The sequence below is a fragment of the Neopelma chrysocephalum genome, unplaced genomic scaffold (assembly GCF_003984885.1).
Source record: "Neopelma chrysocephalum unplaced genomic scaffold, ASM398488v2 Primary Assembly neopelma1_138, whole genome shotgun sequence".
In the NCBI taxonomy this organism is placed as follows: domain Eukaryota; kingdom Metazoa; phylum Chordata; class Aves; order Passeriformes; family Pipridae; genus Neopelma; species Neopelma chrysocephalum.
Genome location: NW_020897800.1, coordinates 3,966,533 through 3,990,886, shown reverse-complemented (window position 1 = coordinate 3,990,886; position 24,354 = coordinate 3,966,533). Strand labels below are relative to the sequence as shown.

General features: G+C 52.0%; 3 protein-coding genes across 6 annotated transcripts; 2 read left to right on the top strand and 1 right to left on the bottom strand.

Moving 5' to 3' along the window:
* The first annotated feature begins 51 nt into the window (after positions 1 to 51).
* On the top strand, positions 52 to 10,151 carry VPS26B (VPS26, retromer complex component B). Its single transcript, XM_027699412.1, has 6 exons — positions 52 to 357; positions 3,704 to 3,860; positions 4,659 to 4,823; positions 5,618 to 5,793; positions 6,417 to 6,559; positions 7,132 to 10,151. Exons 1-6 carry the CDS (start codon positions 135 to 137, stop codon positions 7,276 to 7,278), a joined length of 1,011 nt encoding a protein of 336 aa, XP_027555213.1. The 5' UTR covers positions 52 to 134; the 3' UTR covers positions 7,279 to 10,151.
* A 766-nt stretch (positions 10,152 to 10,917) lies between these two features.
* On the bottom strand, positions 10,918 to 22,294 carry THYN1 (thymocyte nuclear protein 1). Of its 4 annotated transcripts, none has more exons than XM_027699587.1 (8): positions 22,190 to 22,294; positions 15,210 to 15,278; positions 13,993 to 14,222; positions 13,480 to 13,548; positions 12,770 to 12,862; positions 12,032 to 12,127; positions 11,248 to 11,398; positions 10,918 to 11,154 (listed from the first exon to the last, which is right to left on the bottom strand). In XM_027699587.1, exons 2-8 carry the CDS (start codon positions 15,250 to 15,252, stop codon positions 11,108 to 11,110), a joined length of 729 nt encoding a protein of 242 aa, XP_027555388.1. In that variant the 5' UTR covers positions 15,253 to 15,278; positions 22,190 to 22,294; the 3' UTR covers positions 10,918 to 11,107. The 4 variants fall into 4 exon arrangements, with proteins under 4 accessions (XP_027555388.1, XP_027555391.1, XP_027555387.1 ...); XM_027699590.1 differs by lacking the exon at positions 22,190 to 22,294 and adding an exon at positions 16,795 to 16,920; XM_027699586.1 differs by lacking the exon at positions 22,190 to 22,294 and adding an exon at positions 15,970 to 16,086.
* On the top strand, positions 16,148 to 23,960 carry ACAD8 (acyl-CoA dehydrogenase family member 8). The gene is made up of 11 exons (XM_027699580.1): positions 16,148 to 16,259; positions 17,254 to 17,354; positions 17,781 to 17,950; positions 18,668 to 18,777; positions 19,015 to 19,091; positions 19,343 to 19,480; positions 20,127 to 20,262; positions 20,354 to 20,451; positions 20,670 to 20,822; positions 22,251 to 22,353; positions 23,153 to 23,960. The coding sequence occupies exons 1-11, from the start codon at positions 16,178 to 16,180 to the stop codon at positions 23,203 to 23,205; spliced, it is 1,221 nt and encodes a 406-aa protein (XP_027555381.1). The 5' UTR covers positions 16,148 to 16,177; the 3' UTR covers positions 23,206 to 23,960.
* Positions 23,961 to 24,354: the final 394 nt, after the last annotated feature.

Genomic DNA, 24,354 nt, shown 5'->3' with positions numbered 1-24,354 from the left:
CCGGCCCGCCCCGGCCGCCCCTCCCCGGGTGTCCCCGCCGCCCCCGCGGGTGTCCCCGCCGCGCCCCCCCGGGGGGCACCGATCCGCCAGCGGGGCCGCGGGGTCCGCCCGCGCCCGCCCCCCGCGCCGGGGCCATGAGCTTCTTCGGGTTCGGGCAGAGCGCGGAGCTGGAGCTGGTGCTGAGCGACGCCGAGAGCCGGCGGCGGGTGGAGCACAAGACGGAGGAAGGGAAGAAGGAGAAATACTTCCTCTTCTACGACGGGGAGACCGTGTCCGGGCGGGTGGTGCTCACCCTCAAGAACCCCAACAAGCGGCTGGAGCATCAGGGCATCAAAGTGGAGTTCATCGGCCAGATCGGTGAGTGGGGCGGCCTGCGGGCCCGGTTGTGCCTTCCTGGTGCCCCCCGTGGGTCCGGGGAGCATCGCAGTGTCCCGCGGTACCGGGATCTTTGCTGGTGCCAAGGGTCTGGGGAGCATCGCTGCACCCCACGGTACCACGATACTTGCTGGTGCTAAAGGTCTAGGGAACATCACTGCACCCCGTGGCACTGGGATCTCACTGGTGCCAAGGGTCTGGGGAGCATCACTGCAACCCACGGTACCAGCATCCTTGCTGGCCCCAAGGATCCAGGGAGCATCGCTGTGCCCCACGGTACCAGGATCCTTGCTGGTGCCAAGTAGGTTACTCTCACTCCCAGGAGGTGCTCAGCTACACGCAGCATTCCCACGGCTGCCTGACATTATTCCATCCTCCGAGCTGGGCAGCCCGGCCTGTTCTCCAGGCTCGAGCCCTGGCGGAAGGAAGGGCATTCCAGTCCTTTTCCAGGTCATTGTTCCCTCGTCCTAATTTCTCACTTCTGCTCGGTCACCCATTTCGGCTCTGAAATGGGTGAAATTTGGTTCTGTCCTGCAGCTGCAGGTCTGAGCCTGGACCTCCTGCCAAGGCCAGCTGCTGTGCTCACTGCTCTGAGCTGTCTGTCTGCATCTCTCATGTGCCTGCTGACTCTGTCAGGGATGTAGTGGCTCTGCCAAAGGCAGTCATGGGTGGGTTTTTCCGCGTGTCCTAAATCACCAACATCACTTTCCCAGCCCTGACCCCACACCACCTTTTCCCTGGGTAGATCCCCTTCCCTGAGGCCTGCGGGCTCAGCTTGGCTGATTCCACCTTTAACTCGCGGTGTTAATCCTGCATGGTTAGTTGGGTGACTTCAAATTGTTCAAAACTTGTGGTTATCTGTGCGTGGAACCAATTTAGGTTGAATATTTCCTGCTTTCGTGGAGGAGAGGCAGCTGCCACACCCATTCTTCGATCCGAGCGAAGCTGTCCGTGTTTTCATGGACATGCCTGAGTCCCACGAGCCAAAATAAGTTCAGGATGTTCCTGGTGATGTGACTGCTTGTGAGGCCTCACGTCTGTGGCTCTCTGTGCTTGTCTTTAGCCCCCAAAATCACTGCATGAGAGCCATGGGCCTGCAGCCTTTGCATTGCAAATTGTGTGGTGCAGGAACGTGAGCTGGAGGTTTCCCACCCAACCCCAGTATTGCTGTTTGAGAGTTTTGCTGGCTTTGCTTGTGCCTGGCTCTGCTTTTTGGAAAGAAAGAGGAGGACAGAGAACCTGTAAATGATGGAGTGTAGGTGAGGCTGCACCTGAGGACCCAGGTTATGATCTCCTATTTGATATGTTTGCAAGTGGAAATTAAGCACAAACTTCGTTCCTGCTCCACTGTCCCCCCTCTACTGCCTCACCTGATTCTCATTCCCTGTTATGGAAGACTTTTGAGCCATACCTATGCATGTTGTTGCCCGAGCAGGTTGTGTTGGCAGCTGCACATTAGTCGTCTCTTACTGCCCCTCAGGCCACTTTGATAAATGACCGATGTTTGTGCTGCTGATGGCACTTCTTAGTGCTTTCCATCTGTTGCCTTATATTCTGACTTCTCGCTGCCATGAGGTCGGTGTCTAGGTGAGACAATTTGACAGGTAGGGAGACTGAGATGGGAAGGAGGGATGTGTCACAGGGAAGATGCTGTTCAGGTGCCAGAGGCCAGTCTGAGTGCTGGGTCCTGCACACTGGTGAGCACAGAACCCATTTAAGATCTCGTTTCACCTGTGGTTGCTGTGCCCTGAACATGCCACTGAAATGCTTGCAGTCTGTTTTCTCAATAAACATTATAGCTCTGAAAACCTGAAATTATGGCTTATACCTGTTTGACAGGCTAATGTCTGCTCAGTGTGGGATACATCCATCTTTCCTCTGCTTATGGCTGCAGAGTGCCAAACTATGACCTTCCGAGGGAGCAGAGAGCTCAGTATACACTGACATTTCCTTCCCCTTCCTTCAAATTTGATTTTTGCTTTCTGCATCATGTGGCAAGATGATATAGGCTGATTCCTCTTTTTCTGTGGCACGTGGCTTCTCCCTGTCACATCAGCGAGCACTTTCCTCTCAGTGGACACACGTATTCAGTGCAGAGAGGGCTGGTTATTTATGTCACCTGCCTGCCCAGCCCAAAGGGCTTGGTGACATTTGCTGTTGTGCGTAAGCGAGGGGACTTGCAGTGCCAATATTTCCATTAGAGAGATAAGGTGAGCAAAGGGCTGTGAGGAACAGACATCACTTAAACGCTGAAATCTCATCGTGCATCTCAAGGAGGGAAGAGCCGCAGTTCCTGAACACCACCAGTACCTCCGAGCAGCCTCCTCTGCACAGTTTAGTGCTGACACTGAACTTGTGTGTATATGATTGTCTGGTGGCTTGGGTTTTTGTTTCCTCATCTAACCAGAAAGGCTTCACCTTGCAGAAGGACTGTGTGGGTGTCCTGTAGGCACCAGCTCACACGCAGGGCTGGGAAGGGCAGGTTTCGTTGGTGGTGATGTGTAATACCGAGCTGTGTTAATGCAAATTGCAGAGTTTTAAGGTCTTGGTGCTTTGACTTCAGGGAGAAAACTTGGTGGAAGCGTGGAGGATTGCTTTCATTAAATGAGGAAACCTGTAGTTTCCTGCTGATGCAAGAAGGCTGTGGGAAAAGCTGAGGCAATGTGACCGTGCTGGTTACTTGAGCTGGTTTGAGCAGTGCTCCCAAAGGTGAATGCTCTTCCCTCACCCTTGCTCACATGGCCACTGCTGTGTTATCCAGGGGCTGCTGGAGCAGTTGACTCAGCTGCCTCCCCACACACTTGGTAGTCGTGCAGCAGCAGTTGCTGTTTATTCCCTGCTGCAGATCAAGACCACTCAAACTCTTTGTTCCAAAAGGATAAGCAGGAACAGTTGGAAGCCTCCTGGTCCTTTCATTTTGCTCTGTCACTGGCTGGTTTTTCCTCACAGTGGCAATGCCTTTGGCCTGGAATACAGTGTAGAAAACTATTGGAAGGGTTTGCTTGAGCTTCAGCTCCTCTTCTCAGTCGGTCTGACCATATTGAATATTGATAATAGGTGCCCCCTGTCATCCCAAGGCAAGCTCCTGATCCATGGTAGTAGGTGAGCTGTGTGGACCTTTTCCTTCCTGTTTGAGGGAGGAAAGTTGTGGCTTGCACATGGCTCTGATGGAGAGCAGGGAACAAGTGCAGTGCCTTGCATCCACAGGCTCCCCTGGCAGGGTCTGTGAATGGTGAGGAAAGAGCAGTGACCTGGACAAGAGAGTTGCTCGTAGCTGTGAAAGCTCCTGTGTCACCTGGGATTAAATCTGGACTTGTGTGTTCCTTAGAACTCTACTATGACCGAGGAAACCACCACGAGTTCGTGTCTCTGGTGAAGGACCTGGCCCGCCCCGGGGAATTCACTCAATCACAGACATTTGACTTCGAGTTCACACACGTGGAGAAACCCTACGAGTCCTACACGGGGCAGAACGTGAAGCTACGGTGAGTCTGCTGCCCTTGCTGGCCCCTGTTCTGCTTCTGTGCAGAGTGAAAGTGCTGCTGTTCACTGGGGTGGCACAGGAGTGCAGAATCCCTTCCCAGACATGCCTGCAATGTAACTCCAAATGAATTTTGGGAGGCTGAGTTGTAAAAGGCTGCCTTTGAGGACTTTATTTTACAAGCATGAATCAGGCTTTCTGGAGCTTGTTTTGCCTCATTTGAGTGACAAGAGAAATCAGCCCCTTCTGAATCAATCAAATACTTGCTAATTTATTTGATAATTCAAAAAATCAAAATAAATTGTTTGGTTTAGTCTCTGATGAGGACGTTTTTGCTGTAATCAGCCTTGTCAACTTTAATTGTGCTCTGTATGCAAACAGATGCTGAGCTTGTAAGTTGTTCGTGTGTTGCAAACTGTATTTCACATCGAGGCACTCAACTGACTTAAAATCCAGTCACTGGCTTCAAAGTGGGGTTTGGCAAAATCTGAGAACCACACAGAGAGTCTGTGGAGACTGGAGTGATCTAATCTCTTGCAAAAGGGCAGCAGTTCTAACATGTGCAGGCTGTTACTCAGATCCCCAGAACGGGGCTTAGGTAACTCAGGCTCACAAGTGCATGGAAGCTGAGAGGAGTCTTAGAATAGTCTGCTTTTCCCTTTGAAAATTCCCTTCTGTCTTTCCCAGCATGGCTGCTCCACCAGCCAGGGTACCAGTAAGGCTGCTTGGATAGTCCAGTGCAAGCTATTCAGCCCCTTGTCCTTCCCTGCTCGTCCCTGATCCGAGGGATCTGTCCTCACAGGTATTTCCTCCGTGCCACCGTGAGCCGCCGGCTGAACGACGTGGTGAAGGAGATGGACATCGTGGTGCACACCCTGAGCACCTACCCAGAGCTCAACTCCTCCATCAAGATGGAGGTGGGCATTGAGGATTGCCTGCACATCGAGTTCGAGTACAACAAGTCCAAGTGAGTGCCTCAAGAGCAGCTGGGGCTGTGGGGAAACAGCTGCTGCAGGTTTGGGAGCCTGAGGCACGTGTGTGCCTGTGATTCTCAGATGGGTTCTGTGTCCCTGTGCTCCAGGGAGGCTGGGAGACAGCTCAGATCCGTGGGTTCCTCTCCTTGCCCCACACCTGTGCTCTCTGGACCATGGAATGGGAAGCAATGGCTGTGCCTTACTGAGCTTGGAGCACAGCTTGAAGTGCTTGCAGTAACTTCTCACTCCCTGTATCCTTGGCCAGATCAGTACTTCCAGGTGTCTCCAAAGTATGTTTGCTCCTTGCCAGACAATACAGCTGAAGTGGGACCTTAACTCAGGCACAGAAACTGCTGGAAACAGCACTTTTAAAGTAATGCATCTTCACCAGCTGATGCTGGCAAATCTCCCTGCAGTGTATCATTAGTTGACAAGGTGGTGTTTGGTTGAAGGTTGGACTCGATGATCTCAGAGGTCTTTTCCAACCTAAATTATTCTGTGATTTGGGTTAGTTTTAATTGACCTAAAAAACCGAGTTAGGAGCCTTTGCCTGTCGCAGGGGTTTCTTGCAGATATACAGCCTGAAATTCTGTTTTTCATTTATCTGATGGTGCTAAATGTCCTTGTGGATTTCTGAGGGAATAGAGGATGAAAATGGTGGCAGTGGTTGATGTGCAACGTCCCATGTGCAACGTCCAGGGCGGCTGTGGGTAAGAGCAAGTTCCTGCTCTTCAGCCCGAGCCCTGCACAGGGTTTGATCCTGGTGCTTTCTTCCCTCCCATGGCAGGTATCACTTAAAAGATGTGATTGTGGGGAAGATCTACTTCCTGCTGGTGCGAATCAAGATCAAGCACATGGAGATCGACATCATCAAGAGGGAAACGACGGGCACGGGGCCCAACGTGTACCACGAGAACGACACGATAGCGAAGTACGAGATCATGGACGGGGCTCCTGTGAGAGGTGAGAGGGCACGGGAACCCTCAGAACTCCTCTTCTGAAGGCTTTTGGGGTGGGAATATCTTGCAGCATCTTCTGTGTGCTCAGTTGTAGCATGTTGTTCCACTGGTGGGCTCAGGGCAGTGTACACATGTGGTCGATACGACCCCCTTCCTTCTCTGGTGTGATGAGGGGGAACTGAGGCACAATGAGCTGCAATTCTTTCGATGAAGCAGTGGCAGAGCCAGCCATAAATTCAGTGTTGGTGTGGGCCACCAGCTGGCATTGCTGCACCTCGGAGCAGGAAGGTGGTGTTCTTGCTGTGTGCCACTTGTTTTCCAGTTCCATTGCCCGGCAGAGTCACCTGCCAGGGAAAATATCACCTTACTCATGTTTTCCTGCAGTGCTGTCGTGATTCAGGTTCCCGTGCTGCTAAAGTGGAGATGGAATAGCTGTCAGCAAGGGCAGGATCTGGCTGTGGACCGTGCATGCTGAGTTTTGAAGGGAGTTGAGGTCTTCTAGCTCATGTTAGTCCACTTGTGGAAACGGTGACAAAAGTTTGTGGCCTTGTGAGTTCCTGTTTTGCTGGTGCTCTCCTGGTTTCTATCCACATCCTGTGTGTGCTGATGGCTCTGTGCACTTTGCAGGGGAGTCCATCCCCATCAGACTCTTCCTGGCTGGCTATGAGCTGACTCCAACAATGAGGGACATCAACAAGAAGTTCTCTGTGCGTTATTACCTCAATCTGGTGCTGATTGACGAGGAAGAGAGACGCTACTTCAAACAGCAGGTGAGAAACAGAGCTTGTTCTCCTTGGACTGTTGATTGGGATACTGTTATGAGGACCTACTGGGAATTTGGGATTCCCCTGGTGGGAGAGTTATGTTCTTGACTGAATATCTGTAAGAACTAGACAAATTAGAGTGTGCAGAGATGGTCTAGAAGGGATGTCCACGCAGGTCAGATGTGTGTGGTGGTGGGGAGGAGTGTGGAAAAAATTAGAGTGTGCAAAGATGGTCTAGAAGAGATGTCCACACAGGTCAGATGTGTGTGGTGGTGGGGAGGCCTGTGGAAGGTGCCTACCTTGGACTTCTTTTCCACTCTGTTGCCCTGTGGTGGAGCTGCTGTGCTTCACCTTCCAACAGCACTAGGACAGAGCTGCCCTGGATGTCCTGTGTGTCCTCAGACCCCGGGGAGGGGTGCCCTGCCCAAATTTTCAGCAGCGTGAGGGCTCCGCAAGCGGCCTCACGTCCACGTCTGTGGGTGCAACGTGCCAGCCCGGGCTGAGCTCAGCCTCCGGGGCTGGGTGGGGCCGGGAGAAGGTGCCACGAGCCCTGACAGGCCCCGGCTGTGTCCCTGCAGGAGGTGGTGCTGTGGAGGAAAGGAGACATCGTGCGGAAGAGCATGTCCCACCAGGCGGCCATCGCGTCCCAGCGGTTCGAGGGCACGTCCTCGCACGGCGAGGCCAAGACCCCCAGCCAGCCCTCGGAGAACAACGGCCGGCAGTGAGGAGAGGGAGGTGCTGGGCAGCCCCCGGGGACGGCAGCACCGAGGAGGAGAACCCTTCAGAGACTTCATGACAATAAATATCCGTTTTTTGACTTAATTCCTTTCTTCAGAGGACTCGCAGGGCGGGAAGGGAACGGGAGGGCAAGGCAAGCTGGAGCGCTGGTGGTGCCTCAGTGCTTCCCAATCAACTACATTCCTCTGGGATCGGCTGCTTTGAGTGTCTGGAGGCTGCGGAGCTGCCTGATCTCCTCTTTGCCCCGATTGCCCGGTCTCCTCTTTCGTGGTGGCAGTGGGGAAGGAGAGAGCAAGTGAAGGCCAAATCCGCCGCTTCTTCCCAGCGGTGTGGAGGTTGCTCTGGGGTCGTGTGGGATGGATATTCTTCTTGCCTTTCTGAAATCTTCACGAGGGGAGAATGACACGGTGATTAGCTGGATGTGAGAGGAGGGACTCGGAGGCTGTGGTGTGGCCTGTTTGGAATCGTGTGGTGTTATCCCCTCGCTGCCTCCCCTTCTTCCTCTTCGTGCTGGCGTTGGATTCTTTGCCACAAACAGTTGGATGATGTAGTTGGCTTCCACGGGCATCAGCTGTGCTGTGTCCCTGCTCCGTGTCACACCAGGAGCTGTGGCTGGCAGGAGGGAGTGAGGTGTGTGGGGGCAGGAGGAGGTGGCACAGGAAGGGCAGAGCAGTGAAGGTCCCAGTGCTGCTGGGTGGGCAAGAAGTGGGGGCAAAAGGCTCCTGGCCAAGAGCAGTGCCTTCCTAGTCTTGTCCTGGCAGCTGCCTGAGTGCCCCTGAGATCCAGGCTCTGGTTGCTGCACTCGTACAGGTCCCAGTTGGTGCTGCAGAGCAGGGGCAGACCATCCTGGAGACATCTAGAGAACAGTTTTGGAATGTGAGACAGAAACTGGAGCTGTCTTAGGAGTGAGCTTACGCTGTCCTTGTGACAGAGCAGGCTTTGTGTGTGGACAGACAGCTGTACAGGACACGTGTGTGTTGTCTGGTTTGCTCCCTCGTGCCTCTGGGACGAGGATTAGTGAGGGCAGAGGGTGGATGCAGTTGTTTTGAGAAGCTCATGGCCTGTGTGTGCTGCTAGATGAAGCCAAGGAGCAACTGGAAGGATGGCAGAGCTCTCTGATTCCAGAGGCACATTCCTGCAGTCACCAGCGAGGTCCGAGGGCATGTTGTGAACTGAGAACCTGAATGAGGGTTTTTCTTTTCTAAAATAAGCTGCTTTTAGCCTTCAGCTAAGTAGACTCATGAGAACATTCCCAGAGGAAGTCGATCCTCCATTAAAAATCAGAGGTGGCTTTGTAGGCTTGAGGGACCAAATCTGGAGGACATCCCTCCTGCTGAGCTGCCCTTCAAGCAAGCAGGTGATTAAACCTCCCACCAGAGGGAGAGACAGGCCTGCACTAAGTGCTGGATATGAGCTCCATCAAGTGGGATTTGTCTGGATTTCCCTGAGTTTGTGGCTGGCTAGGGATGTGTCCAGCTTCTTTTTGGCTCTGGAATCAGGTTCCTCTGCCTCTGTCCTACAGCTGAATGTAGAACAGTTGTCTTGCAGCTGGGAAATGGAAGTTTTTGCTTTGTTTAGGGGAACAGTGCTGGTGGAGGGAGTGGGGCCAGGGTGGGAAGGGGAGCTCTTTATGTAATAAGACAGCTACTGTATTTCAGTGATAAATGTGTGTTTCTGCTTGCCAAAGTAAGTTATCTTTTACTCACCACGTGTCAGGTTGTGGTTTTTAGTAGAGCTGGCCAGTCTCTATTGTAGAGGACACTAATGATCTCATCTCTGCTGAATGCTTGTGTCACACCATGTTTCTGCTCTGTGCCAGTGAAGACTGTGGCTTGCTTTTCTTTCCACGAGGGGTCTGTGCCATGGGCTGGAGCCGTGTCTTCCCAAGGCTGGAGCAAAAGCTCCCTTTGGACAGCTACCTTGTTGTGCCAGGGCAAGGGGTGGCCACCTGCTGCAGGTGTCCCATGGCAAAGGAACCTGGATGTCACTTTGGACACTCCTCCCTCCCTCCCTGGGGGGACCTGCCTGTGCTGCAGCAATACACAATCCTTTAGGGCCAAGTGATGCTCCACTGGGAGCCTTTGGGGATAGCAGACTATCTTTCCATGGCTGAGCTGAGCACAGCAGCACCCTAACTCCCCTCCTAGCTTCCCCTCAGCTCCCACCCTGCCTAGATTTATCCCCTCTGGGTTGTAGGCCATGTGGTGTTAGAGAAACCCTGTGGAGGAAGGTATCTCCACGCTGCAGGAGTGTTGTGTTTCCTGGCTGAACAGCATCAGAGCTGGGTGTGAGACCATTGTCACACAAGGTTGCTGTTAAACATCTGCTCATCACTTCTGGAGGGTTCCCTTGCAAAAGGTGCATGAGCCTATACATGGTTTGTTGTTTTTTTTTCCTACTTTGTGCCCCTCTCTCCCTCCCCCCCGTCCCTACTTGTGGAACCAGAATTTAGAGATGATCCCCATTTTTACTGAATCTTATGGACCATTCAAGCTGTTACCCACTAGGCCCTCTGTTTGTCTGGGGTGGAGCAGATGTGCTGAGCATCCTTTGAGAGAAGTTGGAGCATAAGGTCACTCCAGGACAAGGTACTATAGAGGAGTGTCTCATTAGCATGTTAAGGGGCAGGTGCTGCTCGAGCACCCCCTGAGCTGGTGGTTCTGTGCTGTACTTGGGTCATTCCCTCTCTCCCAGGCAGAGGGGAGTGGGCAAGTACTGAACCAAGCAGTGCAACCTGTAATTAAGCCTCTGCTGTGTTTACATGTTTCTTAATTCGTTGTCTTTTCAATGGCTGTATTTTAAAAACTTGGGTTTTTTGTCTCTCCAATTAAAAAGAGCCAGCCCTGGCTGTCAAATGCTGTGCACGAGTTTGTCTGATATGTTTTATATTGGGGCTGGGTTGGGTTGGGATTTTTTCTGTGGTAATAAGAGATTTTTCTTTAGTGCAGCTCTCCAGACATGCTCGAGGAGTTTGTCCTTTGTTACCTTTATAAATCCTTGGTCTTTCTTGAGTCACTGCTTAGCAGCTGTGCTGGTAAAGAACCCATGCTTAAAAATGAGCAAGGTGGCTTTATTTTCCTCTATTTCCCTGATGTCAGAACTAAAATAACATGGGAAAGTTTGTACCTGCAGGAAATTAACTGTGATCTGCTTTGTATATACATCTCTGGAGAGACTCCTTACAAGAGCATGTGGTGACAGGACAAGGGGGAATGGCTTCAAAGTGTGAGAGAGTAAGTTGAGATTAGATTTTAGGAAGAAATTCTTCCCTGTGAGGGTGGGGAAGGACAGGAACAGGTTGCCCAGAGAAGCTGTGGCTGCCCCATCCCTGGAAGTGTCCAAGGCCAGGTTGGACAGGACTTGGAGCAACCTGGGAGAGTGGAAGCAGGGTTGGAACGAGATGATCTTTAAGGTCCCTTCCAACCCAGGCCATTCTATGATTCTATTATTCTAAATTTTCTTGTTCTAGACAGAACTTAGTGATACCTTTCTGCAGAAAGATGTCCCTCTGCAGTACATGGAACTGCACTAGATCTGAACTAAACACCTCAAAGAGGATGTACCTGTTTGGTCCTTCAAGAGATAAATAGCAGATTTTTCCCCTATTAAAAACTGAGAAGCTGCAGTTGATTCCAAAAGGCTTTATTTATTTAAAAATAAGCAAAAATAACAGTGTGTCAGAGTAAGGGACGTGTGGCTGAGAATCGTGTGTGGGCGTGTTCGTGGGGCTGCAACTGAGCAGGTAAACTTGAGAACTGTGCTGGTTGAGGAGGAGGCATCAGCAGGCTGGGGGGAAGCTGGGCTGCTCTCAGCTCCTTAATGTGGCTTTTCCTCTTCCAGGCTCAAGACAAAATCAAATTCCTCTGCATTAAAAAGACAGAAAAAGCCGTAAGTGGAACTTGCAGGTTCTGTCTCTCCCCGAGGGAACGGCCTCAGGAGCCCAAGGGGGTTCTTACCTTGTGTCAGTGGTTGGATGGAAAGACGTTGTCTTGTGAAGAGCATCATGTCCTTCAGGGGCCCCCCATCTGCTTTGTGTGCCAGGTGGTGAGCCTTGATCTCCGAGAGGGGGATGAACCTCTTCGTCATCCGCACAAACTGCACGTCCACCTGGGCAGGGTGGGCAGCAAAGGAGCAGGGTTGGGGAGGGGGATAGCCTCCAGGTGGCACATAACATCTTTGGAGGGGATAAAGGTTTAAAACCGAAGCAAATGACTGATGTGCACCGCCTTATCACAGCCTGGAAGCTTTTTTCCTTGCCCGAGGCCAAAAGAACTTCCAGGTGCTTCTGGCAGGTGATCTGCTCCCATGAATTAGCACTGTGCAACAGCAGTGTGCATTCAGGTTGTCACAGACAACACACAGGTCAGATGTGGGATGGAGCCAGCCCGTGATCAGTCCCTCCCCTACAATTTAACGTGCCCCAAAAGTACAGCTTTGTTTGCTGTGGCCTGAGATTAGTACTTAAAGGTGTTCATTTTCCTAACCCAGAGTTCTGCCATGCAAGGAGGCCAGCTCTGCACCCATGTAAGGTTTGAAAATTTAGGGAGATACATTTTGGCAGCCTTCTGGTAGGGATAGGAGGAAAGACAGAGAAAATAGGATTGATTTTCTCTTGAGAGAGAAAAAGGCAGCTAGGGCAGGACAGAAAATCAAGATTTGCAATATGATGCAAAGAGGCTTCTCCCTTCACTCAGTTTGCACACAGAGCTTGGAACAGCTGTATTTAGTGCAGTACATTACCATGGACCATTTGGGGTTCTCCTTTCTGCTGGTGGAATCATAGTGGGGATCCTTCTGATCAAACTGTGTGTGATCAGGGTAGGCCTCCTTTACAATCTGGAGCAGAAAGGGGAGAAGAATGAGAGACAAGTTCTCACCAGTTTAAAAGAACTGTCAGCAAAGGGTATGAAATGCCCTTTGAAAAAAGCTGTGACTAGACACAAGGAATAATCTGAGTGCAAAAATCAGCCTTGGTTTCTCTGGACTCCATTCTAATGGTGAGATGTGTTTCCTTCACATTTCTTGGGTTGAAGCACTGCAGAACACTCCAGCTGTCAGCGAAGCATCACCTTCTGCAGATCAATGTGGCAGGAAAACATGCAGCAGAGGAAAACTGATGACAGTCCCTGTGGTGAGTTGTGCTCTTAGAGAAAGCTTTTCTGTGCCCTGGGTTTTGTATTAATGCCTTGTGGGCTCAGCTGAACTCAGTGAGTCAGATTTGAATCAGAGTGTGGAGCAACACTTGGCTTGGCTGGGAGTGCCCTGAAATGTCAGCAGGAAAACAGCACTGTGGATCCATCTCTCTGGGGGCAGATGCTTGAGTCAGCCCTGGACTGCTGAGCTGAGGTGCCCAGGGCTCATTCCCTGCTCAGACTGGACAACTCCTGCACTCCTTTGGTGCTGAGGCACAGGTAAGGAGCTGTTGGATAACCCATCCATTACTACTCCCCCCAAAACACAGAACACAGACCCACTCACCTTGACAATGGCCACAATGCCAGGCTCTTTACAGTTGCTGTGGTAGAAAAAAGCCTGCTGCCCAATTTTCATGGCTCTCAGGAAATTCCTTGCCTGTCAGGGGCAAACAAGGGACTTTCAGCTCTTCATATCAAGCTCTCAGGGCTTCATTACAAGCAGCCAGGAACAGGAACTAACAGCAAGAGAGGTAGATGTGCTTCAGAGCTACTCAGATTTTCCTACAGTTGTCATAGAGATGTTTTTGTGTTGGAATTAAAATAAGGAAAAACAAGGCTGAAGAGCAAGATCCTGTTGGTTAGAAAGTGTGTGGGAATTCAACAGCTCAGCCACCCTTGTTCCAAAGACTTAACCTGCTGTTAGCAAACAGGCAGCAGAGCAGATCATTTATGGGGAGAAGCATATATAGTACAGGGATCATATCTAGTGGGGGAACCACGTGGAATTCCTTTGGAAGAGAAAGCTCTACACTGACAGGGCATATTTGGGCAAGTACAGACTTGCTAAAAGGTGTCAATATTGACAGAATATTCCCCAGCCTGAATCTACCCCTGACCTAGAGGCAACTAAGGAGTTCAGACTTTAGACTCCTGCCAAAATGCACCTGTATAAACATGCCTCAAGAGGAAATGCTTCAGGAAAGGGAACCAGTTATCTGTGGGGGGAGCCACCTTTTTCCTGGTGCTATTCCAGTGACTCCATGTGCTTCTTACCTGGTAGTTTCTCACTCCATCCCAGCAGGTTGTCTGATTGGGCTGAGCTTTCAAGTCATCAACGCTGAACTGCCAAATGGAATGAAAATCAGGTTAATTCAGGAGGTATCTGATCCTTACTGTGTCATTGTCTACACTGAGCCTAAACATTTGCTGCTAGTAGCTCCTTCTATTATAATATGAACTTGACACAGTTTTTTCTTCCCACAGGGGCTGAAGGAAAGCCTTTGCAAAGGAGGAACACTGCAGTGGTATAAAGGCAGAGCCTGAAATAGATGTTGCCCTGTGATCAACAGCCAAGCATCCTGAGGACCTGATTTCCTCTTTTATTACACGTATGAAACCCCAAGGCTGTCACCCTGGAAAACCACAATGTTACATCTTTCTATTTCCAGGAAGACAAAGGGGTTTAGAGAAGAAAAAACAATCTGAGCTGTCTGGTCCTGCCCCTCTGGTCAGCAATGCTCTGGGCAGGAGTGACACTGCTGAGTGAGGATGGGTGTCAGTGCTTACTTTCACATCCACCCCCTTCTCCAGCCTGCTCTCCGGTTCTGATTTCAGCAGCCAGTGACAATATGTGATCTTGCTTTCCTCCCCACCAGACTCAGATTCTTTTGTCTTCTTCCAGTTCTTCCATCCTGACTTGGAGCTCCCAGCTGGAGGTTTTGCAGACTTCTCTTCCTCCTCCTTGTCCGAAGTCTCCTCCTCGGTTTTGGCAATTTTAGCATCAGGCTCTTTTTTATCTTAAAAGAAAGAAACAAACCGTTCAGGTAAAACACATTTCGTTTCACATTTTTCTGCAATGACTGGTGCTAAAATATTTTTAGTTGTTTAAGCTGGTTTCACCTGACTGCAGCAGAGGGTTGGTGCACGCCAGGTGTTAAGGGTAAGGTAGCAGCATTATGCACCAGTGATTCTGAGTATTTCTAATTTGCATCTGAAATAAGTATATTTCTGTGTGTGTGTGCAGCATGCACAAATGGAATTTTAAAGTCACAGTTAGTCATTAAAAAAAAAAAAGAACAGGATAGACCATGTTGCCCATATGAAGTGGAGTTGAAATTTTTTTAATTAATTGCTGAGAAATCAGCTGCAGGCAATGAAGTTGGTTTAGGTGAATCTGGTGAGTAACAGGAACATTCAGTAGAAAAGGAAGCTATTTCTATTCCTGTAGCTGGAAACCTTATCTTAAGCCTCCACTGAGCTACCTGTTCAGAGGTGATTCATATCCCTTGTTTCTTCAGGACCCAGACAAAAAAAAAACCCAATTATTAAGAAGTGATTAAAGGGTAAGAAGGTGGTTATTTGTTAGAGTGGATCAAGCAGATGAGTGGCATAGATGAGCCAACTGTGAAATTTTTTTCATCTTATACTTTTAACACCACATAATGGTGCCTCCAGTGCAAGGTTTTTTCTTTTTTCTTTTCCCATCAGCTTCCTGGCACTACACACACTCTGACTGGCCACCTCTAACGTGTAGGACCTGAAAGCTCTTCATAAATGGGCATGAATTACATATTCCTAACCAGAATATACATCATTGTCCTTATCACACAGCCAGCAGACTTGTCTCAGTCTCGCCTGGGTGCTCAGCCCATTCTACACAGGAAATGCTGTCTGTAAAACATGTGGCTCTGAAAGGCAGACGGTTAATTCGGCTGCCTGTAGTTTCACTACAGCTTGGAACCTCAAATGAGAGATGCTAAATCAGTCAGGATGTCAGCACAGACCTGCTACTGCTCCTTTGTCTCTCTTTCTGCTCGGCCAAGGCATCTCTGGTCTCTTTGAATTATCTTCGCCTGACGAAGGAGAGAAGGAGGAGGAATTACTGCGTATTCAGGCAAGCTGGGAAAAGTAGAGCTGGCTGAGACAGAGCTGTAGGGAGAGCGGAGAGCGAATAAATCTTTCCCTGAGCTCAGCCACTTCCTCTATCAGTGTGAATGCTGGCAGGGGCTGGGGACCGCACCCTGGGCTGATGGACACCAGCAGCAGGGCTGGATTCCTGCTCCAGAGCCGCTGGAGAACAGTCCCGGAGCCGCGTGGGCTGAGCCAGAGGGGCTGTGCCTCTGGAAAAGGGAGAAGCGCTTCCCCGCGGAGCCCAGCCCCGCACCGGGGGCTCTGGCTCAGCCTGTTGCTCTCCGTGCATCGCTCGCTGAAGTCCCTCCGGGAATGTCTCCCTTTGCAGACGTCAAACCCCACCCGGACGCGTTTCCGCGTCACCTGCGCCAGGTGACCCTGCCGTGGCAGGGGGGGCCGGACCGGATCATGCCCAGAGGTCCCTCCCGACCCGCACAATCCCGTGCCAAGCGCCGAGCCGGGCGGCCCATCCCCTGCCCCCTCTCTCAGCAGGAGTTCCGCGGCTCTGCGCTGGCCTCCTCCCGCCAGGCCGCCTGGCATCAACTTTTCCACCTCCCATGCCAAGCTTCTCCCCTCCCCTCCCCTCCCTCCCTCCCTCTCTCCCTCTCTCCCACCCCCCGAGCTCCCGCTCACCGGCCGCGCCGCTCCCCGGTGCCGGTGCGGGATGAGGATGAGGATGCTCCGGGCTGCGGGAGGAAGCGGTGCCCGCTATGCAAACGCCGGGGCAGGGCCGGCTCCCCTCGCTCCCTCCCCGCTCGGGCGGGCGGTGCCGGGGGCAGGACTACAGCTCCCAGCCTGCCCCGCCGGGAGCCGGGAACCGGGAACGGGGACGGCCCCGGCCATGGCCATGGCGTGGCGAGCGGCCCCGCGGGTGGCGGCCCGGCTGGCGCTGGGGCGGCGGGGGATCGCGTCCTGCATCGACCGTAAGGATCCGGGGATGCCCCGATCCCGGCCCCGGCTCCGCCTGCCCGGCCCCCGATATCCCCCCCGGGGATGTCCCCCCGCGGCCCGGGGGGAGGCGGCGTGGGGGAAGATGGAGAGGGATCGGTGGTCCGAGACCTGTGCCCGCCTGCAGGGATGTGTCCATTCTCCTTGTGTCCCTGCTCTTGTATCCCTGCTCCTTGCGTCCCTGCTCCCTGTGTCCCTGCACCCGCCCAGGGCGATGCGGGCTCGGACACCCCGCAGTGGGTGGCCGGCAGTGAGGCAGTGCCCGAAAGGAAAGGTCCTTCACCCTCCCTGTACTTCCCTTACCCTTTTTAGACCGTTCCCGGCAATGGGACAGAACCCACAAGTAAACATCTTTCCCCATTCCTCTACCCCCCTTACCTTTGTCAGAGCATGCCTGCAAGGAAAGGTCTTTCTCCCTCTTTGTATCCCCCTTACCTTTGTTAGACTGTGCCCAGCAGTGGGACAGAACCCACAAGGAAAGGTCCTCCCACCTCCCTGTACCTCCCTTACCTTTGTTAGACCGTCAGGGTTTTCCAGGCTTGACAGTGAAATCAAAGAATATCTCAGAAAAGGGGGATTATAAAAAGAAGGAAAGCGAGTTTTTTGCTTGGGCAGGCTGATAGGACAAGGGGGAATGGATTTAAAGTGAAAGAGGAGTGATTTAGGTCAGATGTTAATAAGAAATTCTTCTGGTGGAATTCCAGCTGGCACAGGTTGCCCAGAGAAGCTGTGGCTGCCCCATCCCTGGAAGTGGTCAAGGCCAGGTCAGATGGGGCTTGAAGCAACCTGGGATAGTGTTTGTTTTGTCCTAAGAAAGCCCCTCCCAAAGCCCCCTGATACTGCTGAGGAATGGAGCCATGGTCTCTGCAGCTGTTTGTATGAGTTAAAGGACACTTTGAGGTATAGAAGAGGTGGTTTTGCTGCTTTCCCATAACTGACACATATTCCAATCTCTTCCTGCTTTTCCAGCATCTGTCGGACTGACTGAGGATCAGAAGGAATTCCAAAAAGTTGCCCTTGATTTTGCTGCCAAGGAGATGGCTCCTTACATGGCTGAGTGGGATGAAAAGGTATGACAGCCTTGAAGGGGTTGGACTGCTCACTTTTCCCTCCTTTAACGTGTTGTGATCCTTGGGTCTCACCAAGGGGTTCCTGCAATACCTCCTTGGTGCTGTCGTGCCATCTGTAGAGGTGTTCATTGAAGCTGCTGCTGCAGCTGGGGTGGGAAGTCATCAGAAATACTTTAAAGCTTTCCTAACCAGGCTATTCCATCAGAAATACTTTAAAGCTTTCCTAACCAGGCTATTCCATCGCCTGAAACCCAGATTTACTCCTGAAGATGGAATGTGCCTGCGTAGGGAGCCACCTCTTCTTTAACCCACTTGGTCAACTTAAACTCTGCAAGGAGTGTGGGACTGGACTTGGTAGCCCAGGTGTACCAGAAGATTGAATTGATGATGAATATTCACTTGGGATATCTCTGCCTGCCCCAACAGGAAATATTCCCAGTGGAAACCATGCGGAAGGCAGCCCAGCTGGGGTTTGGTGGGATCTACGTGAAACCAGATGTTGGTGGCTCTGGATTGTCACGACTCGACACCTCCATAATCTTTGAGGCTTTATCAACAGGATGTACCAGCACCACTGCTTACATGAGCATCCACAAGTGAGTGTGTCTGCAGAGGGGTGGATGGAAAACACAGCTGCTCTGTGGGCTCCAAATCCAGCTGGAACAGCTTCCTGGGTGCTGCTCATTTAAATATTGAAATAGTGACCTCGAGTAGGCACGTCCCTGTGAGGATCCCTGGATGGCAGTAAACAAATAGGCTACAAGAACTGGGATGCCACCAAGAAGTAATTTTAGCTTTGTGGCATGCAAGATGGGATTAAGTTCTGGATTTTGTTCCCTGCTCTCCCACTTAAGCTGTCTATAGATAGTAACCTGCCTGGAAAAAGCCTTTGTGCATTGGCCATACTGTGACAGAGCCCAGAGGCACCATCTGATACCAGGGCCCTGTCCTGCTTGTACAGACATGTCCAGGGACAGGCTCCCTTGGCACTGGAAGCTGGAATGGTGATGCCTCCTCCTTCCAGGTGCAGTTTTCTAAGACAGAGTAGGGCTGAGCACTGAGGGAGCACAGAGGCTGTTACTGCTGTCCCACAGGGCAGTGAGTCTGTGGTGAATGGCAGGTGATCTCCTGGCTTCCAGGACACCTCATTTTGCCCTGTTTTGAGGTGGAACAATACACTTTGAGGCCTCAGGGCTTATGGCTGAGCCCCGTGGAGCTTTGCTCTGTTCAGCCAGGGATGTTCTTGTGTGACCTGCCTTCCTCCCAGGGCTGTGCTCACAGCCTGTAAAGCTGCCCCTTCCCTCCCACTCCAGCATGTGTGTTTGGATGATCGACACCTTTGGCAGCGAGGAGCAGCGCCGCAGGTTCTGCCCGTCCCTCTGTAGCATGGAAAAATTTGCCTCTTACTGCCTGACTGAGCCAGGTGAGCATCCTCAACTAGGAAACCACCTCCCTTCCCGTGCTCCTAACACAGTTTAACTGGATGTGAACACTGAACGGAGCTGGAGGTGAAAAGTTTCTTTTCGTGTTCATTTGGAGGTTGGGGAGGGGCAGGTGGGGATTGCTGAGATGCTCATGTATAAACTCAGGTGTCTCCTGAGGAGAATTTGTAGGTTCTGCACCCTCTGCTTCACTGGCTGCTTCCTTACCTCTCCAACAGGGAGTGGAAGTGATGCAGCTTCCCTGCTGACCTCAGCTCAGAGGAAAGGGGACACCTATGTCCTGAATGGCTCCAAGGTACCTCTTTGCCCCTCCTAAGGCTGCCTGCACACTGGAGCCTGGGTCTCACTGTCCTTTCCATCCCCTGCTGTCTCCTCTTCTCTGTGCACTCTCCCAAGGTGGGACGTGCTCTGCAGAGCTTTCGCCGGAGTCCATAAATTCCTCCCGGCCGTGGGGTCTTTGCCCCTCCACCTTTGTATCCCAGCTGCTGCTGCAGGCTCAGGGTTGGCACAGGAGAGCCACACTTTTCTCTTTGTGCCCTTCTGCAGGCCTTCATCAGCGGGGGAGGGGACACTGATGTGTACGTGGTCATGTGTCGCACGGGAGGCCCAGGCCCCAAGGGCATCTCCTGCCTGGTGGTGGAGAAGGGCACTCCAGGGCTCAGCTTTGGCAAGAAAGAGAGGAAGGTAAGAGGCTTGGCTTGCCCTTGCTGAGTGCTTGAGGGAAGTGCAGGACAGAGATCACAGAATCACAGAATTTAGGTTGGAAAAGACCTCCAGGATTACTGAGTCCAGCCTGTGCCTGATCCCCAATTTGTCCCCCAGCCCAGAGCACTGAGTGCCACGGCCAGTGAATCCTTGAACACCTGCAGGGATGGGGACTCCAAACCTCCCTGGGCAGCCCCTTCCAGTGCCTGACAACCCTTTCAGTGAAGAAGTTCTTCCTGATGTCCAGCCTGAACCCCCACTGGCACAGCTTGAGGCCGTGTCCTCTTGTCCTGAGGAGCTTGTCTGTGCAAAGCATTTGGGATCTCTTCTTGGACAGGACTGCAGTCCCAGCCTGGCGTGGCTTTACCAAGCCAAGTCCAGCTTTGGTGAAGTTTGCCAAATACCCATCCCTTTGGTAAGTGAAGGATCTTAGTCTCAGGAGCGTGAAGGTTCATTGGATCTGTGCATTTTCTCAAATACATTCCAGTTTCCACACTGAGGACAAAGTGTGCAGAGGCAGCTTGGCAGTGAGACCGAGGGGTTGAGTGCAGGCTGGGTGGTTCTCTGCAGGAGCTGGAGGTGTGCTGCTCTTCAGGCAGCTGGAAGGTGCTCTGTTTTTTCCCAGGTAGGCTGGAATTCCCAGCCAACTCGGGCTGTGATCTTCGAGGACTGTGCTGTTCCTGTTGGCAACCGTCTGGGAGCTGAGGGGCAGGGCTTCAGCATCGCCATGCAGGGGCTGAATGGAGGCAGGATAAACATCGGTGAGAAGGGCAAGGGTGAAGGGCAGGATCATCTTGATGCTCATCTGAATTGGCTTCATATTCACCCTGTGTCCTTGGCTTCTCCCACCAGCCTCGTGTTCGTTAGGAGCTGCTCACGCCTCCGTCCTCCTGGCTCAGGAGCACCTCACTGTCCGCAAACAGTTCGGGGAACCCCTGGCAAACAATCAGGTAACCCCTCCATCAACCCTGCACCCCTGTGCTCTTCCTGATCCTGCTGAACAGGCAGCCAGAGGTGCCATCACTCCCTTCTCAGGGTTTTCCCTGGAGAAGCCAGGAACACGCGTTCCCTGCAGAAGGAAGCGCGTCGGGGCTGGGCGCTGCCTGGGGGCGGTGGGGCTGTGGTTGAGGCCCCTCTGGGGGTGCTGACCTCGTGCTCCCCGTGGCAGTACCTGCAGTTTGGGCTGGCAGAGATGGCCACGAGGCTGGTGGCGGCGCGGCTGATGGTCCGGCACGCGGCGCGGGCGCTGCAGGACGGGCGGGAGGACGCGGCCGTGCTCTGCTCCATGGCCAAGCTCTTCGCCACCGACGAGTGCTTCCTGGTAGGTCGCTCAAATACCACTTGCTGTCAGAGCTTCTGAGGCCCCCCCTTGGTGCCCAGGGTGGCAGGAGGAAGTTTGATGCCATAGAGACCCAGACCCAAGTGTGTTCACTGAGCCTTATTTAGACAGAAGGACAGGGACCCATTGGAGCGAGTCCAGAGGAGGCCACCCAGGTGATCAGAGGGATGGAGAGCAGCTCTCCCACAAGGAAAAGCTGAAAGAATTGGGTTTGTTCAGCCTGGAAAAAAGAAGGCTTTGGGGTAACCTAATTGCAGCCTTCCAGGACCTGAGGGAGCCTACAAGAAAGCTGGACAGGAAATATTTACAAGAGCAGGTAGTGATAAGAGGGAATGGCTTCACACTGAAAGAGGAGGTTTAGATTAGGGTTTAGGAAGACATTCTTGACTGTGAGGGTGGTGAGGCCCTGGCCCAGGTTGCCCAGAGAAGCTGTGGCTGCCCCATCCCTGGAAATGTCCAAGGCCAGGTTGGACAGGGCTTGGAGCAACCTGGTCCAGTGGAAGGTGTCCCTGTCCATGGCAGGGGTTTGGAATGAGATGAGCTTTAAGGAACATTCCAACCCAAACCATGTTATGATTTCAGGACCAGGGTGTTTTATAAGACAAAGTTCTGCACCTGTGGATGCTGCAGGATCAGTCTCTCCAAAGTGCTTTCTCTGCTGCTTCCTCAGGGACCGAGAAGGGAGATGGGACAGGGAGCAGAACATTTCTATTTTCAAAGGATAATTTCCATGTTGCATGGTGATTATTCCTAGGTAGCAAGTAGTCTTTCCTAGACCACTGAAAAATACCTGATCACTTTGAAAAACACCTTATTATTTTCATACCTTACCAAAACGACCCTGAAAAGAGAAAGCAAGAAGGAAGAGAAAAGCAAACCTGCCCCTCGACGTTCCCTAAATCAGTGTAATTTCGAAGCTGCTGTGCTTTCTCAGCACTCTGTATTTTTGCTATTATTGTGCTTTGTATTCCAAATTGACAGATGGGACACTCGGAGTCGTGTTGCCATGGAAACCAGCCATCCAGGCCCTTCCCCTGAGTGGCCGCCAGGTGGCGATCGGGCGGTTCGGGTTTGCATCCGCAAACCACAGAAATGCAGCAAAAAAGCGCCTTTTTCCCTAAAAATACCCCATTCCCGGGTATTCCCATCCCCATCCCCGGGTGTTTCCGTGCAATCCTGGCCGCATAAACGCACCCTTAATGTGAAACAGCGCTTAGGGACCGTGACACAGCGAGAGCAGCACTGATGGGGACAGAGAGCAGAGCTGTGGTGTCACACCACGGGTTTAGGAGATGAGACTGGGTGACCAGGGGAAAAAAACCAATGAGGCCAGGTTCCTGGGGTCTTACCGGGCTTCTGCCACTGCTGTGTCCTCCAGAAGTCACCTCAGCAGCGATGTTCTCCTCTTAGATCTGTAACCAGGCTCTGCAGATGCACGGGGGCTACGGCTACTTGAAGGATTATGCGGTGCAGCAGTTTGTGCGAGACATCAGAGTCCACCAGATCCTGGAAGGTAAGAGACACTCTTACTGCCAGCGACCTGGCAGAGGAGTCAGGAGAGAAAAGCCCCTCTGGAGGCCCCCACCTTCCCACATGACTCTGGGATTCTTAGGTTGCAGAGTCCTGGTTTGCTCTGAGCGTGAGGTGTCCTGTGTGAGTCCCCTGGCTGGGAGCTCTGGGTGTGTTGGAGCAGTTACTGCCTATTTTAAGAGCCTTACAGCAGAGGAAGATATTTAGTTGTCATGTTAGCAGTGCCTCTGTCCAGTTCCATCCCGTTACTCCTTGTCACGTGATGATTCTCCCTAACAATTCCTTTCCTGTGATTCTGGTCTGTCTGCACTCTTTGACATCGTGTCTCTAACAGTGTCTGGCCTTTTCTAATCTCACTGTGGCCTCCTCAACATTTTGTTTTCCCTCCTTTGAAATCCCTTCCCCTACAACCAGGGTGTCTGATAAGGGACATCCTCCTTCCAACACTGAGTGGGCTTGCAGCCTTTGTGTGTGTTGTAAATGGTAAAGCAGAGAGCTCAGATGTTGGTATAAATCCAGTTCTGCTCGGTGCCTGGTGCCTGCACCCTCCCAATGCCCAAATAAAAGGCAGCACCACCATCTGAAGCCTTTCCCAAGCGATTTGCTGGCACTTGTCAGCTCTGTTTTGGCTCAACACCTCCTAAAAGCCTCCTCAGCTGGTGGGAAGAGCTTTTCTGTGCTGTAAACTGCAGATCAGGGAAGAATTCCCTTTTCCTTTTTGGGGGGTAAAATATTGGATCATCTCTTAACTGTCTTTCCTTTGCAACCCTGTCCTGCTGCAGGTACCAACGAGGTCATGAGGATGATTGTGGCCAGGAGTCTGCTGCAGGGGTGAAGCCAGGAGCCATTCTCCAGCCTTAAAATTCCTTTGCCTGTTACAGCTCAGCCTGTTTCCCTCCCCTGCTCACCAACTCTCTCCCTGGGAGTGGAGAGGGGGATCCCCCAGTGGAAACATTCTTCCTGCCTTATCCCGACGGGAGCACAGCTGGATGGCACAGCTGCACTCTGTGCCTGGCAGAGCTGCTGGCACCAGCCTGGACACATAAATCACAGTTGTGAATACAAGGCTCTGTCTCCAAATCTTGCTCCTGGCCTGTTTGCCACCCCTCCTCTTCGGAAAGAGCAACACCAGACCTGCTGCTCACCTCTGCCAAGCCAGGACTGGAATGGGAACTCAGGCAGAGGTGCAGCCTGACCCCATGGGATCAGTGAAATCTTTAGTTTGAGGGAGTTAATTGCTCTGCTTAAAAACCTGGGTGCTGACAGTGACCCACAGGAACTGCTCTAACCACCTGCAGAGTGCAGTGGCTTTTATCCCAGGAGCAGGATGCAGCATTCCCTCTTCCCAGATCACCTTTCCTGATGTCCCCACCACTGCTTGTTCTCCATATTCCCGCCACATCTTGGTGCTTAATCTCCAAGAAGCCTTTGCAGCACAAAAGTGCAAATGAAACACGAAGGTTCTGCACAGAAATACTGAACTCTGTTGCCTCATTGCTGTGAGTGGTGTAAGGGAAGTAAAAATATATGTAAATTAAACTATTTTTCCCCCTCGGGTTTGGAATCAATAAAGCAATGATGGAAATGTTATTGGAGTGTCAACTGTGATGATTTTCTGCTGTGGTATTTCAGGTGTTTAAACAGAGCTAACAGGGAATTTTCAAAGTAGGGGTTGCAAAATAGTTCTGCTGGAGGGTTTTTTAGTTAATGTCTTTATTAACCTCTTCAAATCAACCGGCTCCTGGTTTCTCTCAGCAGTACCTGGCAGGGAGGGGAGATGACAGAGCATTAGCAGCAGAATCATGGAATGGTTTGGGTTGGAAGGGACCTTTAAAGACTATCTCGGGACACCTTCCACTAGAGCAGGTCTGGGCAAAGGTGTTCTTTGATGCCAGTGTTTCTGCACAGCAGGAGGCTGTTCCTGGCAGGCCCTGGTGTCTCCTCCCTTGTTTTATGGCACATTGTGCAAAGGGAATTTCATCTT